We start from the raw sequence: 27447 nt of genomic DNA on the forward strand, positions 1-27447 counted from the left end.
AAAAAAAAAAAAAAAAATCCCTCTGGCTGCCATCCAGAGAATAGATTGGAGGACATTAAGAATGGAGGCCAGTGAGACCTGAAAGCCACTTACTTGCTAGTTAAATATGGACAAGTCACTTGAAGTCATGACCTCATCTTCCTCCTCCTAATAATAGAGCTAATCCCTAACTGGTGTATGGGTACGAGGATCCCAGGAGGTGATATATATACATATGTCAAGTGCTTGGTAGGTACCCCCAAGTTATTTCAACTCCTTTTGTACCTAAGCTATATAGATAAAATGCTGATATGTATAAGACATTTTTAGAAATTATTTACATTGGTTACTTTTGGGAAAAGACAATAAAGATAGGGTTGGAGAATTTTTTGTTTGAAAATTTTACCACCAAGGCTCGGTGTCTGTAGCTCAGTGGTGAGGGCACCAGACATATACACTGGAGCTGGTGGGTTCGAACCCAGCCCGGGCCTTCCAAACAACAATGACAACTACAAAAAAGTATCCAGGCATTGTGGAGGGCTACTTGGGAGGCAGAGGCAAGAGAATCACTTAAGCCCAAGAGTTGGATGTTGCTGTGAGCTGTGACGCCAGAGCACTCTACTGAGGGTGACATAGTGAGACTCTGTCTCAAAAAAAAAAAAGAAAGAAAGAAAATTTTACCACCTACATACAATACAGTGGAACCTCCCTAAGTGGACCACCCAAGGGACTCTAACAAACTAGTCAACATACAGAGGTGGTCCACATAAGGAAACAGGTCTACTGTACTGCTATACTGATACATACTTGTGGTGCATGTCCAGCCTGTGAAAATAAGGTCAACTTAAAGAAGTGGTCAATGTAGAGAGGTGGTCAACTATTGAGTTTCTACTATATGTCTAATTCTTTTTAAAAATCAATCATTCCTGACATGGTGGCACTTGCCCATATTCCCAGCTACTAGGGAGGCTAAGGTAAAAGGATCACTTAAGTCCAAGAGTTTGAGGATGCTGTGTACTGTGATCACAAGGTGAACAGCCACTGCCTTTCAGCCTGTGCAACACAGTGACATCCTGCTCTATTAAAAAATATATATATGTGTGTATATATATTTTTATATATGTATATATAATATATATATATATATATATCTTTTTTTTTTTTTAGAGACAGTATCTCACTTTGTTGCCCTTGGTAGAGTGCCGTGGCATCACACAGCTCTCAACATCCTCCAACTCCTGGGTGTAGGTGATTCTCTTGCCTCAGCCTCCCAAGTAGCTGGGACTGCAGGGGCCCACCACAATGCCTGGCTATTTTATTGTTGCAGTTGGGCTGGGTTTGAACCCACCACCCTTGGTATATGGAGCCCGCGCCCTACCAACTGAGCCACAGGCGCCACCCTATTTATATATATCTTAAAATAAAAGGAAAAATTACAGGAATGGAGGAGGAGACTTTTCCTTTTTCTCACTATTACTTTTTTTTTTTCTTGAGACATAGTCTCACTATGTCCCCCTTGGTAGAGTGCCATTGCATCACAGCTTACAGCAACCTCAAACTCTTAGACTTAAGCAATTCTCTGGCCTCAGCCTCCCATGTAGTTGGGATTATAGGTACCCAACACAACACCTGGCTATATATTTTTGCAGTTGTCATTTTATTTTATTTTTTTTTCAAGACAGAGCATCAAGCCATGACCCTGGGTAGAGTGCTATGGTATCACAGCTCATAGCAACTTCCAACTCCTGGGCTCAAGCGAGTCTCTTGCCTCAGCCTCCCAAGTAGCTGGGACTACAGGTGCCTGCAGCAACGCCCAGCTATTTTTTGGTTGCAGCCGTCATTGTTGTTTGGCGGGCCCAGGCTGGATTCAAACCCGCCAGCTCAGGTGTATGTGGCTGGCGCCCTAGCTGCTTGAGCCACAGGCGCCCAGCCATTGCAGTTGTCATTGTTGTTTAGCTGGCCCGGGCTGGGTTTAAACCTGCTAGCCTTGGTGTATGTGGCTGACACTCTATCCACTGAGCTATGGGCATCACCTCACTATTACTTTTTTATTTTTTACCATGAGCATGTAATTTGTTTGTAAATTTTTATTTTTTAAAAAAACGCTTATCAGGCTAGGTGGGATGGCTTGCACCTCTAATCCTAGCACTCTGGGAGGCCAAGTCAGGTCTTGAGCTCAGAAGTTCGAGACCAGCCTGAGCAAGAGCGAGATCCCACCTCTACTGAAATAGAAAAATTAGCTAGGCATTATGGCAGGTTCTTGTAGCCCTAGTTACTTAAGAGGCAGAGGCAGAAGGACCACTTGAGGTAAGGATTTTGAGGTTGTGTGAGCTAGGCTGATATCACACCAGGCACTCTAGCCTGGGACAACAGAGTGAGATTCTGTCTCAAAAAAAAAAAAAACCTTGTCTTCTGGGAATCTCCCTCAGTTGATTATGGCTTCTTCTAACCTTCAACATCAGCATCACAAAGTATATAAATAAAACTGAAATTCATTCAAAGAACAGAGATTAAATACCCATTGTGAGCACTTGACTCTCCTTGATACCTAGAGGTTTCCAAAGAAATGAAGGAAGGAGTTTTGAGCTTATATGTATTGATGTTGACTATGTTGACTGTGTAGTAGGCACTCTACATATATGTTCCCTCACTGAACTGTTTCCATGACTTTATACCTAGACCCCACCCTCCCCACTTTATAGATGAAGAAACTGAGGCTGAGAAAGATGATATTGCTTTTCTAAGGTCATAAAATGAATAAGTGACAGAGGCAGGAGTCTGTATAACTAGAACACCTACTTTCCATTACTCTGCATGACATCAAGAGATATTTCCACCCTCAAAAACCAACCTCATAATTTTTGCTGATATTGCCAGGTAATTGTACTGCAATCTGTTTTCTCCAGTAAGATATATGGACCTACAAGGGGAGCATGGGGCCTATGTAATAAGTCATGGAAACACTTCACTGAGGGAATATATGTAAAGGAGATATATATGCCCCCAACATAGCTAGATCTATTTGAGACTTTCTATTCCACCATTCCATCATTCAGTTATTCATTTATTTATTTATTTATTTTTGAGATGGAGCCTCAAGCTATCCCCCTAGGTAGAGTGCCATGGCATCACAGCTCATAGCAACCTCCAACTCCTGGGATCAAGCAAGTCTCCTGCCTCAGCCTCCCAAGTAGCTGGGACTACAGGCGCCCGCCACAACACCTGGCCATTTTTTGGTTGCAGCCATCATTGTTGTTTGGCGGGCCCGGGCTGGGGATTCAAACCCGCCACCTTAGGTGTATGTGGCTGGCGCCTTAGCCGCTCGAGCCACAGGCGCTGAGCCCAGTTATTCACTTATTCAACAAAAATTTTATACCTACTATGTGTACTGTGTAAGTGTTGGGTCTGTAACACTATTAATTTTACTGATATGTAAGAGCAACAGCAAGACAGAGGGGAAAGGTTAGTTTAAGACCAGTCTTTTGAGAGATAGACGATGAGTTTAATTTTGGTTATTCTGAACTCTGGGACACCAGGAGGAGCTGTATGGAGGCAGATGGCCAGTAGACATCTTATTTTCATCTGCTTAGACACCATTCCCCATTCAATGTTCTCTCTCTTCTCAGTCAACTCCATCATTCCTAAGCAGAGTAAGTATATAATTTAGGCTTGGCCAATCGGAACAGGCACCCCTGTAACCGTAAAAGGTTCAGGGACAGGAAAGTGACCACAACCAGGCCAACAAGATTCAAACTCTGTTCTTTTGTTGGATCTGGAAAGAGAAAGGTTCTTTCTTCTTAGGTTGCTAAGTTTGTAGGATGTAAGCCTGTGATGCTGAAGGCATCTTGTCCCCAACAATATGGAAGGCTTTCTGGCAACAAAGCAAGCCCACAAAAAGAAGGCAGAACAAAAGATGGAGAAAAGTCAATTCCTTTTTAGGCACCTTGATCTAGCTATGCTGAAGTCCCATATCCCTAGACTTTTCACCTATGCTTTTTGGGGATATAGCTCAATTTTAACTAAGTTTACCAAGAAGAATCCTGAACAGAGTTGATAATACAAGTCCAGAGGTCAGAAGAGAGATCTTGGCTGGTAACTGAGATTATCTTGGGCTTATTTATTCCCTTAAGGGGAGAATCACTAAAGATCTTTGCACTAAGGAATGTCATGACCACAAGTGCAGGGTAGTGGATGGATTGGGGTGGGGTGGGGGCAAGAGGCAGGGGACAGGAAGAATAGCTAAGAGTCTACGAGTAATATAGATAAGAGTGGTTGGTGGTAAGAGATAAGAGTCTACAGTGGTAATGACAGAATGGTTGAGTGGGAATTTGGAAGATGTTTCGTGGGGGTGGGTGTGAGGGAGAGAGCTCTTGATCATCATTTGGAAGTGAGAGGAAAAAGGGAAGTTCAGGTACCATTTATCGTTGGAGACTGGATGAATGGCAGTGTCATTAATTGAGAATGATACTGGAGGAAAAGCAGATGTGTGGGGAAGAGAAGATGAGGTCAGCATAGAAGACATTAAAGGGGAGGCACTTGCAGGACACCTGGTGGAAGATGCCTGGGAGAAAGAGGAACACATGGGCTTGGAACTCAGAAGAAAGGAAAGAAAGTACTTCTCAATCTTGAAGGGGTCATCACGTAAGCTCTGTGTCCCACAGGATCTGCTATGGGGTGCCTGGCACTTGATTTGGGGAACTAGCAGGCTAGAGGATTAGCTGGAGGAATTAGCTGGCCAAGGTCCTGACTAAAGAGGAATGGGGCCAAGCCACTAGGTGGCACCACCGGACTGAGAACATAGGAGGCCATGTCAGCCAACAGTCTGTCCCAACTAAGGCAAAGGAGACTTGGGCCTTGGAAGTAGGGTTGGTAGACATGGCATTGAAATTATCACAGAAGTTTGATAGTAAGGTCTTTGGAACCTATAAGGTAAGTCCTCGGGAACCTTGGTGCACAACCTTGGCATACAGTCTTTAAGTTGCTAGAAGCTCAGGTGACTAGAATCTCTGCTGGTTGTACAGATGAAAACAGAGTCTGTACTGAAATTCCCAAGGTACTCCTGAAGTTTTAGAACTTCCTCTCCTGTCATTCTTTCATCCTGAGCTCTCTTGCATTCATTTATTCATTCAACAGTTATTTACCAAGTGCCCAATGGGGAGCTGGATACTAGATAAATGACAGTAAACAAAACAGTCATCCTTACCCTCTTGGGGCTTTACAGACATGGAGTAATCACATAATTTCACAAATAATCACAGGTTTTGATAAATGCTAAGATATTTATAGAGAGTCAGGAGAAAATATATCATGAGGTTCCAATCTCTAGGTTACGAGAGAAAGGCACTGTCTGTTGAGCTGGAAGAAGAAACTAAGGCCCGGGACAGAGCAGGCATACCCACTGCCACACAATGAATCCAGGTGATTCTAGGACCAGGAGCTCAATCCTTTCTACTGAATAAAAGACCTGGCTTCAGGCATCACACCAGGACATCTTCAACTCCTTTCCCTTCTACCTCCCGATTTCAAAACTACTCTCTGGAAAAGAAGTTTTGATCTGCAGCCCTGATGTTTGATTACCATAAACCTCCAAACCCCACCCTCCTCACCCTCACCCCATGTAGAGTGCAGTCTGGTTGAATTGACAAGGGCTGCTTGTCAGGGCCAGATGACTAGTAAATTGTGGAGGGGGAGAGAATTTGGAGCTCTCAGGCTGGGAGAATCTATGGAAGAGCCAGGCCAGAGAAACAGCATCTGCCAGGCTGGTAAGAGCAAAAACTCAGTGCAGGCAGTGCAAAGAAGAGAGAGTGAGGTAGAGGGATGCTCTAATGCCAGGAAGTGACGTTCAGGGAAGGAAGGAGGGGGGATGAAGGGTGAAGAATGGAGGGGAGGAGAGAGATGGGCCACATGGATAGAAGGGAGAGCACTAGGGAAGTAATGCTCATATAGCTCTGACCCCCTAGGTCTCTAGCAATCCCTGCATCCCCCCTCCCAACCCCCGCCTCTTGCAGATCCTGCAAAGGGCTTAGGAGAACACAGCAAAATTCTGGAGACTGCTTCCTAGGGAGCAGGGTACCTTACTAATATTCCAGCTAGGTCCATGGCTCTGCGAGGAGGTGGGTAATCCACGGTACAGTGAAGGCACTCTAGCCCCCAAGGACTTTGAGAGGTCATATAGACCATTCCCCTATCTCCCAATACCCAACACTCCCAGATACAGGAGAATCATATTCTCTTTACCACTCCTTGGACTCTCTGCTTCCCATACCCCCACCCTCCCACAACCCCCGCCGCAGCCACTTCTGGCATGCTACTTCCCCAAATAACCCCTGGCTGTGAGGAAGTTCTTCTAGAGACACAGACTGTATCCTTCTTGCTGCAGTCTCTGACTTGGTTTCTCCTATCCTGTCCTCCTCGGCTAGAGAAAGGCCTCTCTGGGTTATCACAGCTCTTCCTTAGATGTCCCCTCCAACATTCCTTCCTTGTCGGTCCTTCCCAAGAGGTAAACCCAATCCCTCCCACTGCAGTCCCTTAGCATCGTCTCCCTTGTCGCATCCTACGCCTCCAAGGCAGAAATGCAACCCCTTCCCCAATAGATAATCATCAGAGACAAGGGAGAAGAAGATAGCGGTCCAGGAAGAAAGCGATGAATTAAGGAGATGGAGGCTGGAGGTGGATGCTCAGCACAGATGGAAGAGGACCGGGGACTTCCCAAGGTAGGGACTGGGCCAGTGGGCCTCACCGGTGTCGGGGTCTCCCAGAAAGGCGTCCTCGTCCTTGCGCCCCCTCAGCGGAGCCGCGGGCGCCGGCTCGTCCTCAGGCAGCCGTGGGAAGCTGGTGATGCTCATGTAGTCCACCGGCGAGTAGGCGCCCAGGGCGCTCTCCTGGCTGGCTTCGCTCTCCGCCGCCATCCTCTCCCTCGCCCCCAGCAGCGCAGCGCCCGCCGGAAGTGGCTGCGGCGGGGGGTGTGGGAGGGTGGGGGGCGGGGCCTGGGCTCCCGAACCGCCAGGAGGGGGCGCCTAGCCCCCACCCTTGGCCACGTCCTGGTTTGACTCGCCCCCGCCTGCTTAGCGCGGTCAGCCTGCAGTGGGCACGCAAGGTGCGGGTGAATGGAGCGTCTGGAGGGCAGTGGAGGGTCGGGGAAGGTGGAGGGAAGCACGCTTCAAGAGAGATCTCAGCGGCTTCCATGCACTTTATGCGGCTCAGGAACCAAACCCCTTTCTCCTTCCAGTGTGAATCCAGCTGCTATATTCCTCAGACCCCAGACTTCCTTCTCGGACTACAGACGCTTTCACCTATTGCAATCCCCACTTCGACCCCAAATCCTGCCTCTGACCCCAAACTTCTCGTACTCCAGACACCTCCTTGGTTTCCAAAATCCTTTTCATCTGACCTCGGCCTCCTTCTCCGACCCTAGACCTCTCTTTTCACTTGAGACTCAGCCTTCACATCCAAACCCCTTTTTAACCCCAAGCCCATGTTTCCTCCCCACACCGCTTTTTCACCAGCAGAACCCTTGGATGGCAGATTCCTTCTCTGCCCTCAGATCCCTTCCCGCACCCCGCACCCCGACACTTCTCAGTCTCCTCTTTCAACCGCAATCCTCTCTGGCACCCCTGACCTATCGGCATAGGAGCACGATTCTCAAATTTTGGTGTGCTTTAGGATCTTTGAAAGCAGACCCTCTGATTCTTCTGCAGAGATCATGCATGGTTCAATAGTCTGGGATGAGGTCCTTGGAACCTGAATATTTACCATCATTTTAAGAGGGTTTTTATGTTGTTTGTTTTAGAGACAGGGTCATGGTCTGTTGCCCAGGCTGGAGTACAGTGGTGGGATCATAGCTCACTGCAATTAGGAATTTCTGGCCTCAAGCAATCCTCCTGGATCAGCCTCCTGAGTAGCTAGGTCTACAGGTATGAGCCACTGAGCCTAACTAATTTATTTATCTTATTTTATTTTGTTTTTTATTTTTTGAGACAGAGTCTTACTCTGTAGCCCCAGGCTAGCATGCTGTGGCCTTAGCCTGGCGCACAGCAAAGTCAAACATCTCAGTTCAAGCGATCTTCCTGCCTCAGCCTCCTGAGTAGCTATGGATGCCCACCATGATGCCCGGATAATTTTTTATATTTTGTAGAGACAGGGTCTCACTTTTGCTCAGGCTGGTTTTGAACTCCTGAACTCAAGCAATTCTCTTGCTTCAGCCTCCTAGAGTGCTGGATGTGAACCACCACATCAGGCATTTACTTACTTACTTACTTACTTTTGTAGAGAGGGGTGTTTTGATACGTTGCCCAGTCTAGTTTTGAACACCTGGCCTCAAGCAGTCCTCCTGTTGGGGCCTCCCAAATTGCTGAGATTACAGTCATGTACCCCTAAGCCTGGCCACTTTTTGAGTTTTGATGTGGTTCTGGAAATGATGTTTTGAGAAAGAAGTAATGATAGTGGTGGTAGAACAGGAGCGGGGTAGGGTGGGGGATGGGTCTTTATGATCTGGTTGTCTGGGTTCTATTCCTGGTGATATTCTTCAGACACCGTGTGATCTTGGGCAAGACACAATCTTCTTGAGTGTCAGTTTCCTTATCTGTAAAATGGAGAGAATAATAGTGTCCGTCTTAGAGGGTTGTCATGAGAATTATATAACGAATGGAAAGCACTTAGTATAGGGCTTGACACCTACTCAGTAAATGCCATCATTATTATTGTCATCATCATTATTACCTTAATCTTATAGATACTTATCCTGTCCAAAACCATCTATCCTCTCTCTACTCTCTGGAATTCCAGCCATGTTATAACTTGCACTACTTCTCCATCTCCAAAGATGAGGGAGCTTCCCTCTCCTATGAGGCCTCTGGGCCAAATGTCTATTGTACAGTGAGTACACAGGAAGAGAGCGGGCGTGGTCAAGCCCTGCACACACATCCTCTCTCTCCCCAACTTCAGACTCCATACTAGGAGAAAATCTACTATAAGCACAGCAGCTGCAGTACCACCTATAGACAAGAGACAGCAGTGGGCCAGGACCAGCTCTAGGGTCTGGGAGGGGGCCTGTAGGAAGAGGAGGATAGAAAGGATAAGGCTGCTTGGAGCTACTTTGTTTTGGAAGTTGAGGTGTCACCCTAGACAAGAACCTCAGGCTTTATTAATAGATGGTGATGCTCAGAGCTACGTGATGGGAGTTGGTGGGGAGGGGGGATGATCACCTACAGGTAGAGTGTGTAGTCATTGCATATGTCTTCCTCCCTACAGAGAGGCTCTTATCACTTCAGTGTCTTATCTTCTCCATAGAGCCTATTATGTTACAATGAGGTCTGATCCTCCCAGTGGGGCCTGTCCCCACTAAATGAGGTCTGTGCCCTTTCGGTACATTCTATTTCCTCAGTGTAGTTGGAAACTCCTTGGTGGGAGTGAGTCTTCTCAGTGGGGTCCATGTCTATAGTAAAGTCTATATTCTCTGTATCTCCTAGGTGGAAATCCATGTCCACTCTGGGGGGTAAGTGCCCTTCAATGTCATTCATATCCTATTAGCAGGGTCAAGAGCCCTTCAGCGGGATCTGAGAGTCCCCAGAAACATCTGTGCTCCCCTAGTAGAATTCATGTATCTTCAGTAACATGTGTGTTTTTACAGTACAGTTGATGTCTCCTCAGTGAAGTATTTGTCCCGTCAATGGAGTCCATGTCTAGTCCAAAAGGTCTGTACCCCTTTTGTGGACCCTGAGATCAGGATTGGGTAGGTTCTGGAACATATACCTGACCATGGGGAGATTTGTTTTTTCAGCTTAGGGCGTGCTGTGTCTATGGTCAGCTGGGCAAAGGGCAGTGGAACAGCTGAGAAAGGAGTGAGTTATATAGTGTTAAATGGGCAGTGTGGACTTCATGAGGCAGGGCTGTCTGCTTCAGGGCTCAGAATCACTTTTGAAGTTAGATGTTTAAGGATCTTTCCTGCCTTGACAGCCGATCCATGAACCCTGTGAATTGATGGGTGAGGTGGGCCCTTCTGGGCAGTGCCAGTGGGAGGTAGAGAGTGCCGCCTTACTTCTTTCTGGGAGTAGAAGGGCTACTAGGAAGCCAGAAGTAATTGAGCCCAAGTTGTGGCAGGTAGGGGACAGGGAGTCCCAGGATGAAGTAATGACTTCTATTCAAACAGACTTTGGTATTTTGCCAGCCTTAGCTTTAGCCTGATGAGGAAGTAAAACTGAACTTTTAGTCACGGAATGTAGGTTTGGCTGTAACTTGTTTTGTTCTTTGCTCTGTCACTTTACACATCTTCCTTCTCTTTTCTGGTTTTACCGTTTGTGCAATTAGGCAATTAGGAGGTGGGTTTATTATCAAGGACCTGAAGGTACCTCCTAGCCTTCACTTAATGAGTCTTTTACTTTATATTTGGACGGAGATTTGTGAAGGCAAGGAGATTGGAGACATACCCTTAAAAGTGGGAGAAAATCTGAGCAGACATCACTTAGCAGAGAGGGGGTCCCATCCATGGGGCCATGTCCTCAAGATCTTGGGAAATTTTTTTTGAGGATGGAATTGGGGTGTTGCTCAGAGGAGGGACCCTGGGGGAAGGGTGTCATCTGGAACTGACCTTAGTTGACCTGGCTTTCCAACTCGGTGGGGTGACAGTCACCCTTTCCAACTCGGTGGGGTGACTCGGTGGACTGTGCAATCAGACCACAGGGCAGCTCCGCGATGGGCTGAGCCAACTCCTCTCGTTAGCCAAACTCTTACCCTCTTGAGCCCTGCCCTAACCCAACCCCTTATCTGTCAGTCCAAGACCCCACCCCACCCTGGTCACTCCATGGTTCTGCCTCCTCTCCTATCACATCCAGCCCGGCTACTCCCCACCACTCCATAGTACCACCTTCTCTCCTGTCACTCCTGGCACCGTACCTCCTCTGTCATTCATAGTCCCACCCTCTCTCCAGTCGGGTCACGCCCGGCCCCGCCCCTGCTGCTTTCACTTGTTGGTCCCACTCCTTCCGGCAAGTCAGTTCCGCCCTTACCCTTAGACTTTTCGAGTATTTCTGTCTTCGCTAACTCTGATCCCGCCCCTACCAGTCATGACCACGCCCTTCAGGAAAGACACGCCCACTACCCTGCCGAAACCCCGCCTCCACAATAGGCTCCGCCCCTCGTCTAAGGCCCCCGCCTCTAGGTTGGCCTGTTTTCCCCACCCTTGGCGACCGCAAAGGCGGCGACAGTACTCGGAACTTGACGCGATGGGGCTTCCCGAGGAGCTGGGCCGGAGCAGCAGCAGGAGCAGGGGCCAGGAAGAAGCTGGAGCCGGAGGGCAGGCGCAGAGTTGGTCTCCGCCGCCGGAGGTCAGCGGCTCCGCGCACGTCCCCTCGCTGCAGCGCTACCGCGAGCTGCACCGGCGCTCTGTGGAGGAGCCAAGGGGTGAGGCTGGGCCCGGGCTGACTAGCCGGGTGTCAATGGGGAGACGAGCAGCGGTTTCCCCGGGAAGTTGGGGACTCTCCTGAGAAGCTGAGGGGTCCATGAGGAGATAGAGGTTCTGTGAGTGCAGGATTGCAGTTCTTTGAGAAGGAAAAGGGATTCCGGGAAGAGATGGGGGTTCCAGGAGGAATGAGATGAGGGTTCCATGGGAATGGGGGAGTTCCTCGGAGACTTTGGCGGGGTCCTTGAGGATATGAAGGTTTTTGCGAGATGATTCTGTGAGGAGACGCGGGGTTCCGTGACGGAAGTGAGGTTCCTGGAGGTTGGGGGGAGTCAGCGAAGAGAGAGTGAAAGTTTCATGAGAAGGGCAGTTCCCGAGGCAAAAGAGGGGTTCTGCGGAGCGAGGGGACGCCCCTGAGGGAGGCAGGCCGTGAGTAGAACTTTCTTTGCCTTCCTTTCACACCATTGCCTCCTGAAACCTTTAACCTGTGAACTTTTGAGGGGCCATAACGGGTCTGGTTCCCATCTTGGGGTCCCCCAAATAAATAATGAGGCCCGGGTCTATTTTTAATATATAAAAAATCCCAGTGAGAATTACCTAGTATAAGACTGAACCAGTCACTAAAATTGTTAAGTATTTTTAAAATCTTGGGCTAGGATTGGTAATAATAATTTAGAGATTTGATAGATCGTTCTATGTCTTTTAAAATGTGTGCGGAAAATTCCCTGTCTTTGCCCTCAGTCTGGGTAAGGGGTCAAAACTACACCCGAGTTGGGAAGCAGTATGATATTTGGTAGTGGGACAAGCATGGGACACAAATCAAACCTAGAAAAATTGAGATTTACACTCTGGCTTTGCCACTCATTTATTGTGGGGTCTCAGGCAGATTTTTAAACATGTCCGAGATTCCATTTCTTTCATTTATAAAATAGGAATAATAATCCTCATTATTATTGCCTCATCCATTTATATGAGGACTAAAGCATACGTACAACAAGGAAAGTGTGCATTAGAGAGTGCCTGATACACATCAGACAGTCAATAAATGGTGATTATTTAGCAATAAGAACAACATGGACAAAGTAGCTACTGAATAATGCAAGACAGGACTTAAACAAGTGAAAAGTGGTGGAGTTGGGATTTTAACCAAGGCAGTCTTTTTTTTTTTCCTTTTTATCTTTTTTCTCTTTCTTTTATTCTTTTTGTTTTTAGATTGGGTCTCTCTGTTCCCCAGGTAGAGAGTGCAGTGCCATCATTACAGCATGCTGCAAACTCTGAGCTCAAGCAATCCTCCTGCCTCACCTCCCAGAGTGCAGGGATTACAGGTGTGAGCCACAAGGCAGTCTTCACTATAGAGCTTATATCCTAATAGTGATGTTGTTCCTCTTCCCTGACCTCACAGTATGCTTTTCACCACATTTTGTCAAACACACTCTCACAATGCCTTTTTCAGTTCCCAGAGATCTTTTAAATCAAGGAAATACCTTTTTCTTTTCATTCAATTCCCTTTTGTTCAATTTACCTCTTCCCCCCCCCAATTCTCAGATATCTTTTTAAATCAAGGAAGTAGACTCTGAATTTATTCTCTTTCTCCTGGTCTCATTACCTTCAAATCTCTCCAGTAGACTTATCTAAACACCATTAGATGGGGCCAGGTGCAGTGGCTCACACCTGTAATCCCAGCACTCTGGGAGGTGGGTTACCTGAGCTCACAGGTTCAAGAGCAGCCTGAGCCAGAGTGAGACCTCGTCTCTAAAAATAGCTGGATGTTGTGGCGGGGATCTGTAGTCCTAGCTACTTGTGAGGCTGAGGCGAGAAGAGAATCACTTATGCCCAAGAGTTTGAGGTTGCTGTGAGCTGTGACCCCACGGCATTTTACCATGGGTGACAAAGTGAGACTCTCTCTCAAAAACAAAACAAAACAACAAAACAAAGAAAAAAAACACCATTAGACCTATATTATGGAAATACTGCTTCCATGGCACTGCAAAAACTTACAATAGCTCCCTAACTGCAGTTTCAAATTAAAATTCTGCTTTTCCTTCAAGGCCTCTGGATAATGTAGCCCTACACTGCCTCTTCATCCTTATCTTTCACTGCTCCCTACCATACCACTCTTTGTAGACAGGTCATTCTTTTTGATATCTGGGATAAATACCCATTTCTATCTTCTTACCTTTGCCATTTCCTTCTGCTCCTCTACCTAGTCAAGTTCCATCAATTCCATACAGCATTCCCTGACCATCCCAATTCATGTTCATTGTTTTTTTCTCCTGAACTTTTTCACTACTATCTATACCAACAAAACATCCAGAGCCTACACCCCACACACACAGATACACACACACACAAACACCTCTACCAAAAAAAGTGAGCACAAAACTCAGTTTTCATCATTCCTTGTTGATAAACATATATCTGGTTCATAAATACACAGGGTGCCAAAAACATGTATACACATTTTAAGCGATGTTATCTATGTATTACTTTTTTTTTTTTTTTTTGCAGTTTTTGGCCGAGGTTGGTTTTGAACCCGCCACCTCCAGCATATGGGGCCGACACCCTACTCCTTGAGGCACAGGCACTACCCTATGTATTATTTTTTTAAGTTGAATTGAATGTATCATTACTGGTCATACCTAGACATGCTACTCACATCCATTTTACCCACAGTTCATGCACTTTGGGGGAATGATTGATTTTACTTCCAATAAGATCTCTCAAAATGTGTATACATTTTTTGGCACCCCCATAGTTTTATATGTATAATATGTGGCTACTATTATCACTTTAAAATATTTTTGGTTTCCACTTCCATTGCTTCACTTGACTAGCTTTGAAAAATAATAATAATAAATAAAAATATTTTGAGGTCAGGCATAGTGGCTTGCACCTATAATCCCAGTACTCTGGGAGGCTAAAATGGGAGGATCCCTTGAGCTCAGGAGTTTGAGACCATCCTGAGCAAGAGGGAGACCACGTCTCTACTAAAAACAGAAAAATTAGAATGGGTGTGGTGGCTCATGCCTGTAATCCCAGCGCTCTGGGAGGCAGAGGTGGGTGGATTGCTTGAGGTCAGGAGTTTAAGACCTGCCTCAGCAAAAGCCAGACCCCATCTCTAAAAATAGCTGGGTGTTGTGGTTGAGGCAGGAGTGTTGTTTGAACCCAGGAGTTTGAGATTGCTGTGAGCTAAGCTGATGCCCTAGCACTCTAGCCTGGGGCAAGAAGAGTGAGATGCTGTCTAAAAAAAAATGTTTTTTTCAAATATATGTATTCTGTTTACTAGCTTTTTGGTCCCTGAGAGAGTTTCCTATATTTACTGAGCTTCAGTTTCTCATCTATAAAATTAAGATAACAAATGTATACTTTATAGGACCATAATACTATAAAGATTAAATGAGATTAGTCTAGTCCCTAATACACGAATGGCATTCACTAAACACCAGTTCCTATTTGCTTTCTCTTTAATGCCTCTTTAGTATTCTATTGTATTACTACTTTAATTACTAGTTTTCATCAGTTTGGTATTATTATTGGATTTCTGGATTGTTTTCAATTTCACTATTATATATAGTAATCACTTTGTTTTCTTTTGGTATTATTTTCTTGGAATGTAGTCCCCAAAGTTGAGTTAGCAGATAAAAGAATATAAAAGACTTTATGGCTCTTGTCAGGCATGGCTCTGCTATATGATAAGTTGTGCCAATTTCTTTATGATGCCATTATTGTGTGATAGCATCTGCTTTCTCAGGACCACCCAGGCATTGGGTCCACTCATTTTTTTCAAATCTTTGCCAGTTTTATAGGTATATAATGGTACCTTGGGGTTGATTTAATTTGGATTTCATTAATATATTACAAGGTTGTACACCATGTGATTTAGTTTTCAATTATATCTGTCTTGAACGTTAAAAAATATTTCATGTATTAGTCTTATCTCTCCAACTAAATTATATAAACTCTAAATCATTAACCTTGAACAAATCACATAGCTTCTATGAATTTTTTTTTAATGCAATGAAATGAAGGGATAATAATCTTTAAGTTTTCTTCCATTGTTCTGGTTCTAAGTATCTCTCTCCTCCAACTCTTTATTTATTTGTTTGTTTATTTATTTATTTATTTTTGAGGGGCAGAGTTTAATTTGTGGCCCTTGGTACAGTGCCATGGCGTCACAGCTCACAGCAACCTCAAACTCTTGGGCTCAAGATATCCTCTTGCCTCAGCCTCCTAAGTAGCTGGGACTATGGGTGTCTGCCCACAACGCCCAGCTATTTTTTAGAAAAGGAGTCTTGGAGTCTTACTCTTGCTCAAGATAGTCTCAACTTCCTGAACTCAGTCAATCTACCTATGTCAGCCTCCCAGAGTCCTAGCATTATAGGCATGAGCCACCGTGCCTGACCCCCTCCTCCAACTCTTGCTCCAATACATAGAATATCCTAAATTCTCTGCATTTGAATGTTTTTATTTGGTACATTTTCTCCAGAGGAGCCAGGCAGATATTTTAAAAATGTAAATTCTGATCATGTGTCACTTTTGCTTAAAACCCTTCTATGGATTTCCATAGCCTTTGGGATAATTACCAAATTCCTTATCATGCCCCCAAGAATTGTATGGTCTTCCCAGTGTACTATGTTTCCCCGAAAATAAGACCTACCCAAAAAATAAGCCCTAGCAGAATTTCTATGCATTTGTTAAATATAAGCCCTACCCTGATAATAAGACCTGGTGATGGGCGTGGCAGATACACTGCATAGGCACACCATGCATTTTAGCACCCAGTGATAAGGAAGACTGGATTACCTTTTATCTGCCACAGCTCCTTTCTCCCAGCCACTTGCACTTGCACAGGTATGCGTGTGGTGACTGCTGTCTCAGGCATCCTACTACGCACGTGCAAACGGCTAGAGGAAGGGAGTTCACGCATCACTAGCGCCAGCCCCACTAACAAGGTCGGCTCCCCCTGTCAGGTTTCAGAAGAAGATGACTTAACTATATTTGAATAAACAGAGATTGTTGTATTATACTTAATAAAAATAAGACATCCCCTCAAAATAAGCCCTAGGGTGTCTTCTTGAGAAAAAATAAATATAAGACAGTGTTTTATTTTCGGGGAAACACGGTATGCATCAATCTCTACATAAATTCTTGCTATTCTTTCCCTTACTCTCAGTGTTTTAGCCTCTTAACATATACTCTTGATTCCCTCCCATTCATAGTACTCTATTTTCTGTTAAGCAAATGGAGAAAAAGTCCTAATCATCTTTTAGATTTTAGCAAAAATTTCTTTCTCAGGGCTCAGTACCCATAGTACAGTGGTTACGGCGGTGGCCACATACACCAAGCCTGGCTCAGGCCAGCTAAACAACAATCATGACAACTGCCACAAAGAATGGCCAGGCGTTGTGGCGGGTGCTTGTAGTCTCAGCTGCTTGTGAGGCTGACACAAAAGAATCGCTTGAGCCCAGGAGTTTGAGGTTGCTGTGAGTTGTGATGCCATGGCACTCTGCCAAAGGCGACATAGTGAGACTCTGTCTCAACAACAACAACAAAAATTTCTTTCTCAGGAAGTTCACATTTTGGCTTAGTAATTATAACCTTGCACAAGTTATTTAATCTCTCTGAGGCTTGATTTTCAAATTCATAAAATGAGAAAAGCCCCCCCCCCAGTGTTGTGGTAAGGACTAGATGGATTAATACAGAGAAAAATCATAAAGCAATACCTGGCACATGATGAGTAACTCTTGTGCAAGGATAAGTAGGAGAAGGAGATGCTCAATGAATAATTGCTGAGAAAGAATGGACAAATTAAGAGAAGAAAGAAATGGTCGTGTGAGGCTATGTTGGTAAATAATTACTTCCTTTCACTAATTATTAAAAAAAATTACTGATTGCCTGCTATGTGCTAGGCATTATGTTAGGTACTGGGTGATTTGAATAGATGGTGAAAAATGGATAGGAAGTTTTGAATACCAAAGGAAGAATTTTAAGTCCAGATTCAGCACATGAGAATAGAAGATGGGTTAGGAGAATGGTAGATGATAAGGTTAGGTAAAGGAGATAAAAGAAGAACCCAGGTGGCAGGTCGTAGGGCAGGGAAGTTGTAATTTAAAGTCCTGTACATAGACTGGTAAGCCGTCTGAGGATAAATATGTCTGAGAAGTTTAGTGATATCTGGGCTTCCCTTTCTGTTGCAGAGTTTTGGGGAGACATTGCCAAAGAATTTTACTGGAAGACCCCATGTCCTGGCCCATTCCTCCAGTACAACTTCGATGTGACTAAAGGCAAAATCTTCATTGAATGGATGAAAGGAGCAACTACTAACATCTGCTACAATGTACTGGATCGAAATGTCCATGAGAAAAAACTTGGAGATAAAGTCGCTTTTTACTGGTAAAAATATCTATCTTATAGTCTGTGACAGATGAAAACAGTCACTTCTCATATGTATTTCACAAAGTACTTTAAAATCTATTAATTCATTTGATGCTTATAGGAACCCAGTAGTATAAGCAAAGTATTGTTAACTTAATGTCACAGATGAGGAAAAACAAACACCTCAAGGAAGTTAAGTGTCTTTCCTCGGATTACACAAGAGAGAGCTGACATTCAAAGCCAAGTGTCTTGACTTCTTGGCTTGTGGCTGGAGAGGAAAAAGGGACATGGATAAATGGAAATGAACAGGACTAAGCACCATTCTTTCTTGTTTTTGCTTTGAGAGGAAAATAGGTACTAGGTTTTTCACCACCACCATTTTCATTACCTTTCATTGGATTCTCTCCTTTTTTTTTTTTTTTTTTTTTTTGAGACAGAGCCTCAAGCTGTCCCCCTGGGTAGAGTGCCATGGCATTGGATTCTCTCCTTTGATGCTCACTACAACTACACAAGTGCTACTTGTTTTCCTCATTTTACATGTGTGAAAACTGAACTTCAGGGAAGTTAAATGATTTATCCTAAGTCAAACAGCTAGCAAGAAACAGGCTTGAGATTCAAACCCAGGCAATGTAATTATATAGCTTGTAGTCTTAACCATGATACATGCTACCCCTTTTATTCCTTGCCTTAGCTTTGCAAAATTGCTATTCTTAATTCCATTTTATAGGTGAATAAATGAAATAGTGAATAAGATCTTAGAATGAGTAAGTGGCAGAGCCAGGATTTAAACTCACAACTATCTGACTCATTGCTGTTTCACTAGGCCATGTGGCTTTCCCAGAAGGAACTTTCTAAGACCTCCCTCCCCTATAACTTACTTTTCTAAGAGGTATTCTTATAATGAATATAAATAGGACTTTTAATTTCCAGTAATTAGGGTTTTGCTTCTGCTACCATCTATGAGCACTGTAAGAACTGATTTTTTTTTTTTTTTTGAGACAGAGTCGTTCTGGATCAAGTGCCCTGGCATCATAGCTCACACCAACCTCAAACTCTTGAGCTAAAGACATCCTCTTGCCTCAGCCTCCTTAGTAGCTGTGACTACAGGCTCCCACAACAATGCCTGGCTAGTTTATTCTATTTTTAGTAGAGATGGGGTCTTGCTCTTGTTCAGGCTGGTCTCAAACTCATGAGCTCAAGTAATCCACCCGCCTTGGCCTTCCAGAGAGCTAGGATTACAGGTGTGGGCCACCGAGCCTAGCCCTATTTTTTAAGCTAGCCAGTAGGAGTAGGTTAGATGCTTCATCAAAGGGTTAAATGGGAACTCACTCAACATTTGCCCAGTTTATGTTAAATATGGAGAAGAGCCCTAATCTGAGAGACAGAAAATTTAGGTTCTTATTCCAACTCGGCCACTTTGTATGTAACCACAAACTAGGCATTTAGCTGTCTGAGAATCAGTTTCCTCTTCTATAAAATAGGGATAATAATTCTACCTTATCCTTCTCATTAGATTGTTACAATAATTAGATGAGATACTGTTGTAAAAACATTTATTTATTTATTGGAAAACACTATGCAAATGCGAGTGCACTATTATCACATTACCTTTGCTTAATTGGCGGTCACTTTGCCACTGAAACTCACTATCTGTTGACACTCTTTTTAGCTCCTGCTCTAGTGCTTTATGCTTGAGCTCAGCTGACACTTGGGCCCACCTAGGTCAGCAGTTCTCAACCTACGGGTCACAACCCACAGGAACTGTATTAGAGGGTCGCAGCATTAGGAAGGTTGAGAACCACTGTCCTAGGTTCTTTAAAGATCAGAAAACCTTTACAGATCTTCAGAGATGATATGTCTGAATTTGTTCCCTGGTTTGAAACTCAGGTGCCTGATGAAAGATTGAGAGTATATAGGGCAGAGTTTTCAGTCATTGAAGATTACTCTGGAATCCTGAGGCCCTTTCTTTCTTTCTTTTTTTTTTTTTTTTTTTGAGACAGAGCCTCAAGCTGTCCCCCTGGGTAGAGTGCCGTGGCATTACAGCTCACAGCAACCTCCAACTCCTGGGCTCAAGCGAGTCTCCTGCCTCCGCCTCCCAAGTAGCTGGGACCACAGGCGCCCGCCACAACGCCCAGCTATTTTTTGGTTGCAGCTGTCATTGTTGTTTTGGCAGGTCTGGGCTGGGGATTTGAAACCGCCACCTTAGGTGTACGTGGCTGGCGTCTTAGCCGGTTGAGCTATAGCGCCGAGCTGGCCCTTTCTTTCTTGAGACACTAGTTCTCCTACCACCCTTTACCTGAACAACCTCTGGAAAGCCTCTCTTTCTCCATTTGTAAAATGAAGAGAGTAGACTAGGTCAGTTTTTTCTGAAGGATGCTTCAAGAACCTCTAATTACTGGAGATATTAGCAGGGGATTCTTAATCCATGAAGTGAAAGAATCTGAGAAACACTACATAAATTACCTTGTGTAGGAGTCCCAATGTATATTAACAGAGTAAAGTCTCCAAGAAGTCCTTCAGTAGAGATATCTGATTAATTTATTTAATATGTGGAATACTGGGTACCTATATCTCAGTGATTTGGTGCTGTTGGGTTCAAATCTAGCCTGGGCCTGCTAAACAAACAAACAAACAAACAAAAACATAACTGGGTGTTGTGGTGGGCACCTGTAGCTCTAGCTACTAGGGAGGCTGAGGCAAAAGAATCTCTTGAGCCCAAGAGTTTGAGGTTGCTGTGAGCTGTGATGCCACAGCACTCTACTGAGGGTAACAAAGTGAGAGTCTGTCTCAAAAAAAAGAAAAAGAGAAATTAGCTATATTAGTCAAATTAACTTAAATTGACTTTAAAGTAATTTGCCTAAAAATATTAGATAAAATGTGTTAACAGGTTTAAATGTCCCAGATCCTGGTCTCATGGAGTTTTTATTCTATTTGGGAAGATTGAATAGGCCTATCTAGAACAGCCTGAAAAAGGTTATGGGCAGAACTAGTTCACAAATAGTTCACACAAAGGAAAAAGCATTACAGGAAAGCAGGATAGCATAAAGATTAAGAGGAGAATGGGTTTTGGTGTCTGTCTAACCTAGTCTGAGTCCTGTTTTTGTCACTAATTAGCTGTTTGATCTTGAACAAGTTACTTGACCTCTCTGAGCCTCAGTTTTTCTCAACTGTAAAAAGTGGATAAAAATACCTTTTATCTCATAGAGTTTTCAACTGCATAGTATTGAATAGGATAACAAACCCACGTGTCAAATTTTTGGCACATTGAAAGCACTCAATATTAGCCACCATTATTATTATATTGAGACAGTGGGAACAAGTCTCTTTGGAGTAAAATGTTTATTCAGGGCACAATTTATTCATTCAGTAAGTACTTAATGAATGAATGTGCCGGGCACTATTCTGAACAAAACAAAATTCCTGCCCTCATGGAAGTTATAATCCAGGAGGAGACAAACAGTAAACAAATGAACCGATAAATACATAACAGGTAGCAATAAATGCTGTAGAAAAGTACAGAGCAGAGTAAGGGAAAAGAGAATGACAATCATAATGGGAGCTGACAAGGGAAGAACATTCTGATAAAAGTGACATTTGAATAGAGATCTGAAGGAAATGATGGAGTGTGCCATGTAGATAGTTGGGGTGGGGAGGGGAAATGTTCCCAAGGGAAAGAGCAAGTGTGCCTGGTGAGAAGACTTAAAGACTTGACAGGAAGTTAGTATAGCTTAAGCATAACGAGCTACAGAAAGAGAGAGTAGTATTGAGGTCCGCAGGGTGCTAGTGTCCAACCCTGAAAGGCAATGTAGGCTTGGCACCTGTGGCTCCAGTGGCTAAGGCGCCAGCCACATACACCTAAGGTGGCGGGATCGAATCCAGCCTGGGCCCGTTAAAACAACAATGACGACTGCAACCAAAAAATAGCCGGGCATGTGGTGGGAGCCTGTGGTCCCAGCTACTTGGGAGGCTGAGGCAGGAGACTCGCTTGAGCCTAGGTGTTGGAGGTTGCTGTGAGCAGTGATACCATAGCACTCTACCCAGAGGGACAGCTTGAGGCTCTGTCTCAAAAAAAAAAAAAAAAAGAAAGGCAATGTAGACTTTGGCTTTTATTCACAATGAAATGAGGAACCACTAGATAATCTCAAGCATAGATGTGACAATGCTTTGGCTTATATTTAGGATCTATTTTTTTGTGTTGAGAATAGATTGTAGAAGGGCAAAAGTAGGAGCAGGGAGACCAGTTAGGAAGCTATTATAGAAATCCAGGTGAGAGATGATGGTGATTATTTTAGACTGTATTAGTCCTTGGGAAGGGCTCGGTGCTTGTAGCGCAAGCAGCTAAGGTGTCAGCCACATATACCAGAGCTGGCGGGTTCGAATCCAGCCTGGGCCTGCCAAACAACAATGACAACTACAACCAAAAAATAGCCAGGCATTGTGGTGGGCGCCTGTAGTCCCAGCTCTTGGGAGGCTGAGGCATAAAAATCACTTAAGCCAGGAGTTGGAGGTTGCTGTGAGCCGTGATGCCACGACATTCTACCCAGGGCAACAGCTTGAGGCTCTGTCTCAAAAAAAAAAAAAAAAAAAAAGTCCTTGAGAAGGTTGTTAGAAGTAGTCAAAATCTGGATCTATTTTGAAGAGCCCATGGATTTGCTGACTTGTATTGGATGGAGGGAGTGAGAGAAAAGGGAATAAAGGTTGTCTTCAACACTGGATGAGATCCAGGTATGGGAGATCTTGACTATTTCTGAAGACTTGTAAAAGGGTTTTATGCAGAGGAATGTAGTGGTCACAGCAGAGCTTAATCTGGATACATATGGAAATAAGAGTGTGATGGGAGTATGAGATCAAAGAACTGAGAGTTTGTTATTCAGAGTAGAAATGCCTGAACTGGGATGCTGCTGGTGGGAATGGGATGGAAAGATAAAAATTTTAGAGTAATTTAGAGGAAGGAAACCAGTACAGGTAACTGGGTGTATAGACAGCAGGGAGACAAGGAGAAAGTGAGAGGAGAGAGTCAAAGATTCTTAGTCTGTATGACACTGACTCTTTCCAAGGCACATGTTCATCTAATCCAAGGGCTAAAATTGGTTCTAAAACAAGACGTCGGTTCCATTCTCTCTTATACTATTTTCCTTGTGGTATGGGAGGTAGGAGTATTATTAGTGGAGATTTATGGGTATGCATGTGAGAAGATGACCAGTGACAAATATCTATAGTATATAATCTGTGTACTACCTTGAGAACAGGCTGTGGGGCCTGGCGTAATAGCAAGGGGACCAGTAACGAGACTCTTATAATAGTTCAAGCAAGATACCATAATAGAGGTAATGGTAGAGGTTATGAAGAGTAGCCAGATTTGAGACATTTTGAATACAGAACTAATAGGATTTGCGATGAACTTGATATAGGCTATAAAAGAATGGAGTTAAGGTGGCGCCTGTGGCTCAAAGGAGTGGGACACCGGCCCCACATACTGGAGGTGGCAGGTTTAAACCCAGCCCCGGCCAAAAAAAAAAAAATGGAGTTAAGAGTATCTTTAAGTTATTTTTGGGAGAGAGTCTCACTTTGTCGCCCTTCATTCTTGATAGAGTGCTGTGACGTCATAGCTCACAACAACCTCAAACTCCTGGGCTAAAGTGATTCTCTTGCCTCAGCCTCCCAAGTGGCTGGGACTACAGGCACCTGCCACAGTGTCTGGCTATTTTTAGAGATAGGGTCTTGCTGTGGCTCAGACTGGTCTTAAACCTATGAGCTCAGGCAATCCACTTGCCTCGGCCTCCCAAGTGCTGGGATTACAGGCTTGAGCCACTGCTCCCAGCCTTTATCTCTAAGGCTTTTTATCTGAGAAACCTGAAAAATGGAATTTATTTTAATTGAGATAAAGACACTAGGAGAAGCTATGGGGGAAGGACCAGGAATTTGTGTTTCATACACAGATGTAAAGTTGCAGCTATGACAAGAGCAAGGGAACTATTGAATAGTTTCTTTCTTTTTTTTTTTTTTTTTTTGAGACGGAGCCTCAAGCTATCCCCTTGGGTAGAGTGCCATGGCATCAGGCTCATAGCAACCTCCAACTCCTGGGCTCAAGCGAGTCTCCTGCCTCAGCCTCCCAAGTAGCTGGGACCACAGGCGCCCGCCACAACGCCCGGCCATTTTTTGGTTGCAGCCATCATCGTTGTTGGCGGGCCGGGCTGGGGATTCGAACCCGCCACCTTAGGTGTATGTGGCTGGCGCCCCAGCCGCTTGAGCCACAGGCGCCGAGCCTTGAATAGTTTCAAGTAGAGGTATGACATAGCAGATTTATATTTTGAAAATATCACTTTCTTGATCATGTGTATATTGAAAAGAATAAAAATCCTCGCCTGAAGATCCGCAGGCAGAAGTCTCAGTTGCTTGTGACCTTTGCCAAATGATGATACCCTTCCAAGCCTCAGTTTTCTTGCCTTTCAAATGGGAATAGCAAATCTTATTCAGCCAAACTCAAAAGATTGCTACAGGGTTTATTGAGATGAAAGACAAGAAAACAAACCAAAAAGACTTGTTGCTATGAAGTGGCGCTAATACTCACATATATCACGCATATCTGAGAGTGTTGTTAGGTAGAGGGGTTTGAAATTGGCAGATACAGGTGATTGTTCAAATCCAAAATGTCCTTTAATCCTCAATGAACACTTAGCCCAGCAGTTCTCAACCTGCAGGTGGTGACCCACAGGAAGTGTGTTAAAGGGCTGCAGCATTAGGAAGGTTGAGAACCACTGACTTAGCCCTTTTTTCTCAAATTTTGCTTATAATATACTGCTTCTAGGAAGTATTTTGTGATTGACTATACTTGATTTATTTCTTTGTACATCCCCTTGATGATATCCTCTTCTTGCATTTTGTTGTTCTCCCTGATCTGTATTTTCCAAGACTGGCTTTAGATCATGGGTGGTTTAGGTCTCTTTAATTAGATTTTAAGTTTATGAAAGTAAAGACTGGCCTCTCACTCCCTTTCTTTTGTGATTTGGCAAGCAGTAGACTGATTGATTGCCAGGTGGCCATTCTGGCAAAACTTGCCAATTTCCTTTCCTCTATGGTTTGAGATTTTAAGTAGGTAAAAAGTTGGGAGGTGGTGGAGGGCCCTTTTCATAGGAACCTTTCTGACTTTTCTTTACCTATGGAATGAAGTTTAAACTGAACATTTGTAGTCCCATATATAGAAAACTCTCATCTAGGAGAGTTCTAAGATCTGGTCTACTTATTAAAAACCTTGTGATTTTACTTGCAGGAAGAATCTTATTTTATTTATATAACATAAATAAGACTCTGAAGCTATTCATTCTGGAGTACATTACAAGGGGTGTCCAATCTTTTTCTTCTGTGCTGCAAAGTTAGAGTTGCTTTGAGCCACATATTAAATACATAAGCATGAACATAAGCTGATAAGCAAAAAAAGAAGAACCATGCATACTTTTCACAATATCTGGCACCACACACAAGCAAAATAGTCTCAAAATAATCTGTCTGCAGCTCACAGGCTACAGGTTGGACACTCCTGTACATCGAGCTGCCCATGCAGGAAATCTCTATAGCATAGCAACATCTGTGTTTCTGAGGACTAGAGACTCATTTTTGTAATAAGTATTTCTTTCTGACCATGATATTTTAATACATGGAAATCTATCCAAATGAGCAGTCATAGAGGACTTTTGTTTAACTTTAGTTTTAGCTGCTCTTGAGTATAACTACCTATTTGAGGTAGTCTCCGAACTCCCACATATATTAAGTTTAGAGAATCTTAAATGTGACATCAGATTAGATGAAAATCTATCTAGTTTTCTTCATATGACATGGATCAAACTGAAAGAAATCTAATTTTTTTTTTTTTTGGCCTGGACAGTCAGGCTCCGTAGATAATCCAGTAGCTTCAAGCTGTAGGTTTAAAAAAAAACAATTAAGTTTTTTTAGATAGTCTTACTTTGTTGCCCCAGGCTAGGGTGCCATGGGCTCAGGCTAGCTCATAGCAACCTCAGACTCCTAGTTTTAAGTGATCCTCCTGCCTCAGCCTGCCCAGTAACTGGGACTACAGGTGCCTGTTGCAATACCTGTCTAATTTTTCTATTTTTAGTAGAGATGGCATCTTGCTCTTGCATAGGCTGGTCTTGAATCTTGAGCTCAAGGGATCTTCCCACCCCAGCCTCTTAGAGGGCTGGAATTACAGGTGTGAGCCACCATGCCCAGCCAGGTTTTTAAAATTTGTAGGCATTTACAGATATGTGCAAGGTGCAAGTGATATCTGGTGTCTTTATGAAACTCATAATCTGGTGGGGGCAAGATTTTATTGCCAAAATTGCCTATGAGCTACAATTTTGTTTAGAAATGAAATATTAGGAACAATGTGCTTTTCTTTATTTCCAGGGAGAGGGTGGGGAGGTAGGAGACTTGTCTCCAGGAGCCAGTGATCCTGTGGTATGTGACACTACCAAGGACTTTGAAGGTGGATATATGAGGGCCCCCCTTGCCTGAGGTTTTGGGTGTTTCAGGAAGTTGTTAGGATGTTGAAGAGATCATGGAGAGTATGATCTTGACCATAGGCTAAAGCTTAAAGTGGGTGGGAAAGCTCCTCCCCAGTCTCTTATGGTGCTCCTGGAGATTCTTAGGAGAAGCATTTCAGTGTTCATTTGGGAACATACTAGATGGGTAGAGTGGAACATACACTAACCTGGAAATCAAGAAACCCGGGCCTAGTAATAGAGTTGCCCTTAACCCCGTATATCATGCCTTGGCAAACCATTTCCTCTGGATTTCTTGTCTCTCTCTCTTTCTCTCTGTCTCTCTCTCTCTCTCTCTTTTTTTTTTAGATTAATGGTTTCTTTCTGTTGCCCAAGCTAGAGTACAGTGGCATAGTCCTACTTCACTGCAGCCTCAAACTCCTGGGCTTAGCCTCCTAAGTAGTTAGGATTACAGGCATGTGCCGCCATGCTTGGCTAACTTTTAAAAAAAATTTTTTTTTGTAGAGACAAGGTTTAACTGTGTTGCCCAGGCTGGTTTCAAATTCCTGGCCTCAGCAATCCTCCTCCCAAAGTGTTGGGAATCCAGGTGTGAGCCTCCCTGCCCAGCCAGATTTGTATCTTTAAGATGGTGACAATGATACTTGATCTACCTACTGTTAAGGTAGCAGTGAGGATCAGGTGAATGAATGTCCTCTAAAGCTGTTTGTATTCATGAAAGGAATCAGCTGGATCTTTCTTTGATTTACGTAACAATCATGTGAAGCAGGCATGGCAGGTTTCATTACTTTGACCTTTAACTTCACCTAAGTTTGTTCTTCATTTGCCTTTTTCCCATGTGAGTCCCCTACCCTGAATCTCAGCTTCCAGTGTCTTCTTCCAGTCTCTTTCATGGCACAGAGTCCAGGACTAAGTACATTTAGGGGCTCAAGAAACTCTTCTTGGCATGACTCCAAATTCCACTCTGTAATTTCCAAACTCTTTTCTTGTCTGTGTCTACCTCTTTTCTCTGAAATAGTCTTTGAGAGCCCACTTCCTTGCTTCTGGAAGGAAAATAATGAGAATCAAAGAATCTTAAGATACATTAAAAATTACCTAATCTAACACCAACCTTCTTCCCCTCCTCCCAATTCCCTTCTCTCATCTTATTTATTTATTTATTTTGAGATAGAGGCTCACTCTGTTGCCCTGGGTAGAGTGCAGTGG

At 43.9% G+C, this 27447-nt stretch overlaps 2 protein-coding genes across 4 annotated transcripts in view; one reads left to right on the forward strand and one right to left on the reverse strand.

Annotated features, from left to right (window-relative positions):
• The window catches only part of GGT7 (gamma-glutamyltransferase 7), a 25649-nt gene extending 18719 nt beyond the window's left edge, over positions 1–6930 (reverse strand). For all 3 annotated transcript variants that reach the window (XM_023512214.1, XM_003788116.3, XM_023512213.1), the window contains exon 1: positions 6719–6930. In XM_023512214.1, the coding sequence (XP_023367982.1) occupies positions 6719–6887 (169 nt within the window). In that variant the 5' untranslated portion in view covers positions 6888–6930. The remainder of the gene's footprint in view (positions 1–6718) is intronic.
• Positions 6931–11099: 4169 nt separating this feature from the next.
• ACSS2 (acyl-CoA synthetase short chain family member 2) overlaps positions 11100–27447 on the forward strand; it is a 41219-nt gene continuing 24871 nt past the window's right edge. The window contains exons 1-2 of the mRNA XM_003788117.3: positions 11100–11376; positions 17572–17767. Of these exons, the coding sequence (XP_003788165.3) occupies positions 11199–11376; positions 17572–17767 (374 nt within the window). The 5' untranslated portion in view covers positions 11100–11198. The remainder of the gene's footprint in view (positions 11377–17571; positions 17768–27447) is intronic.

Source organism: Otolemur garnettii, unplaced genomic scaffold, assembly GCF_000181295.1.
Source record: "Otolemur garnettii isolate 467f Iridium unplaced genomic scaffold, OtoGar3 scaffold00025, whole genome shotgun sequence".
NCBI lineage: Eukaryota > Metazoa > Chordata > Mammalia > Primates > Galagidae > Otolemur > Otolemur garnettii.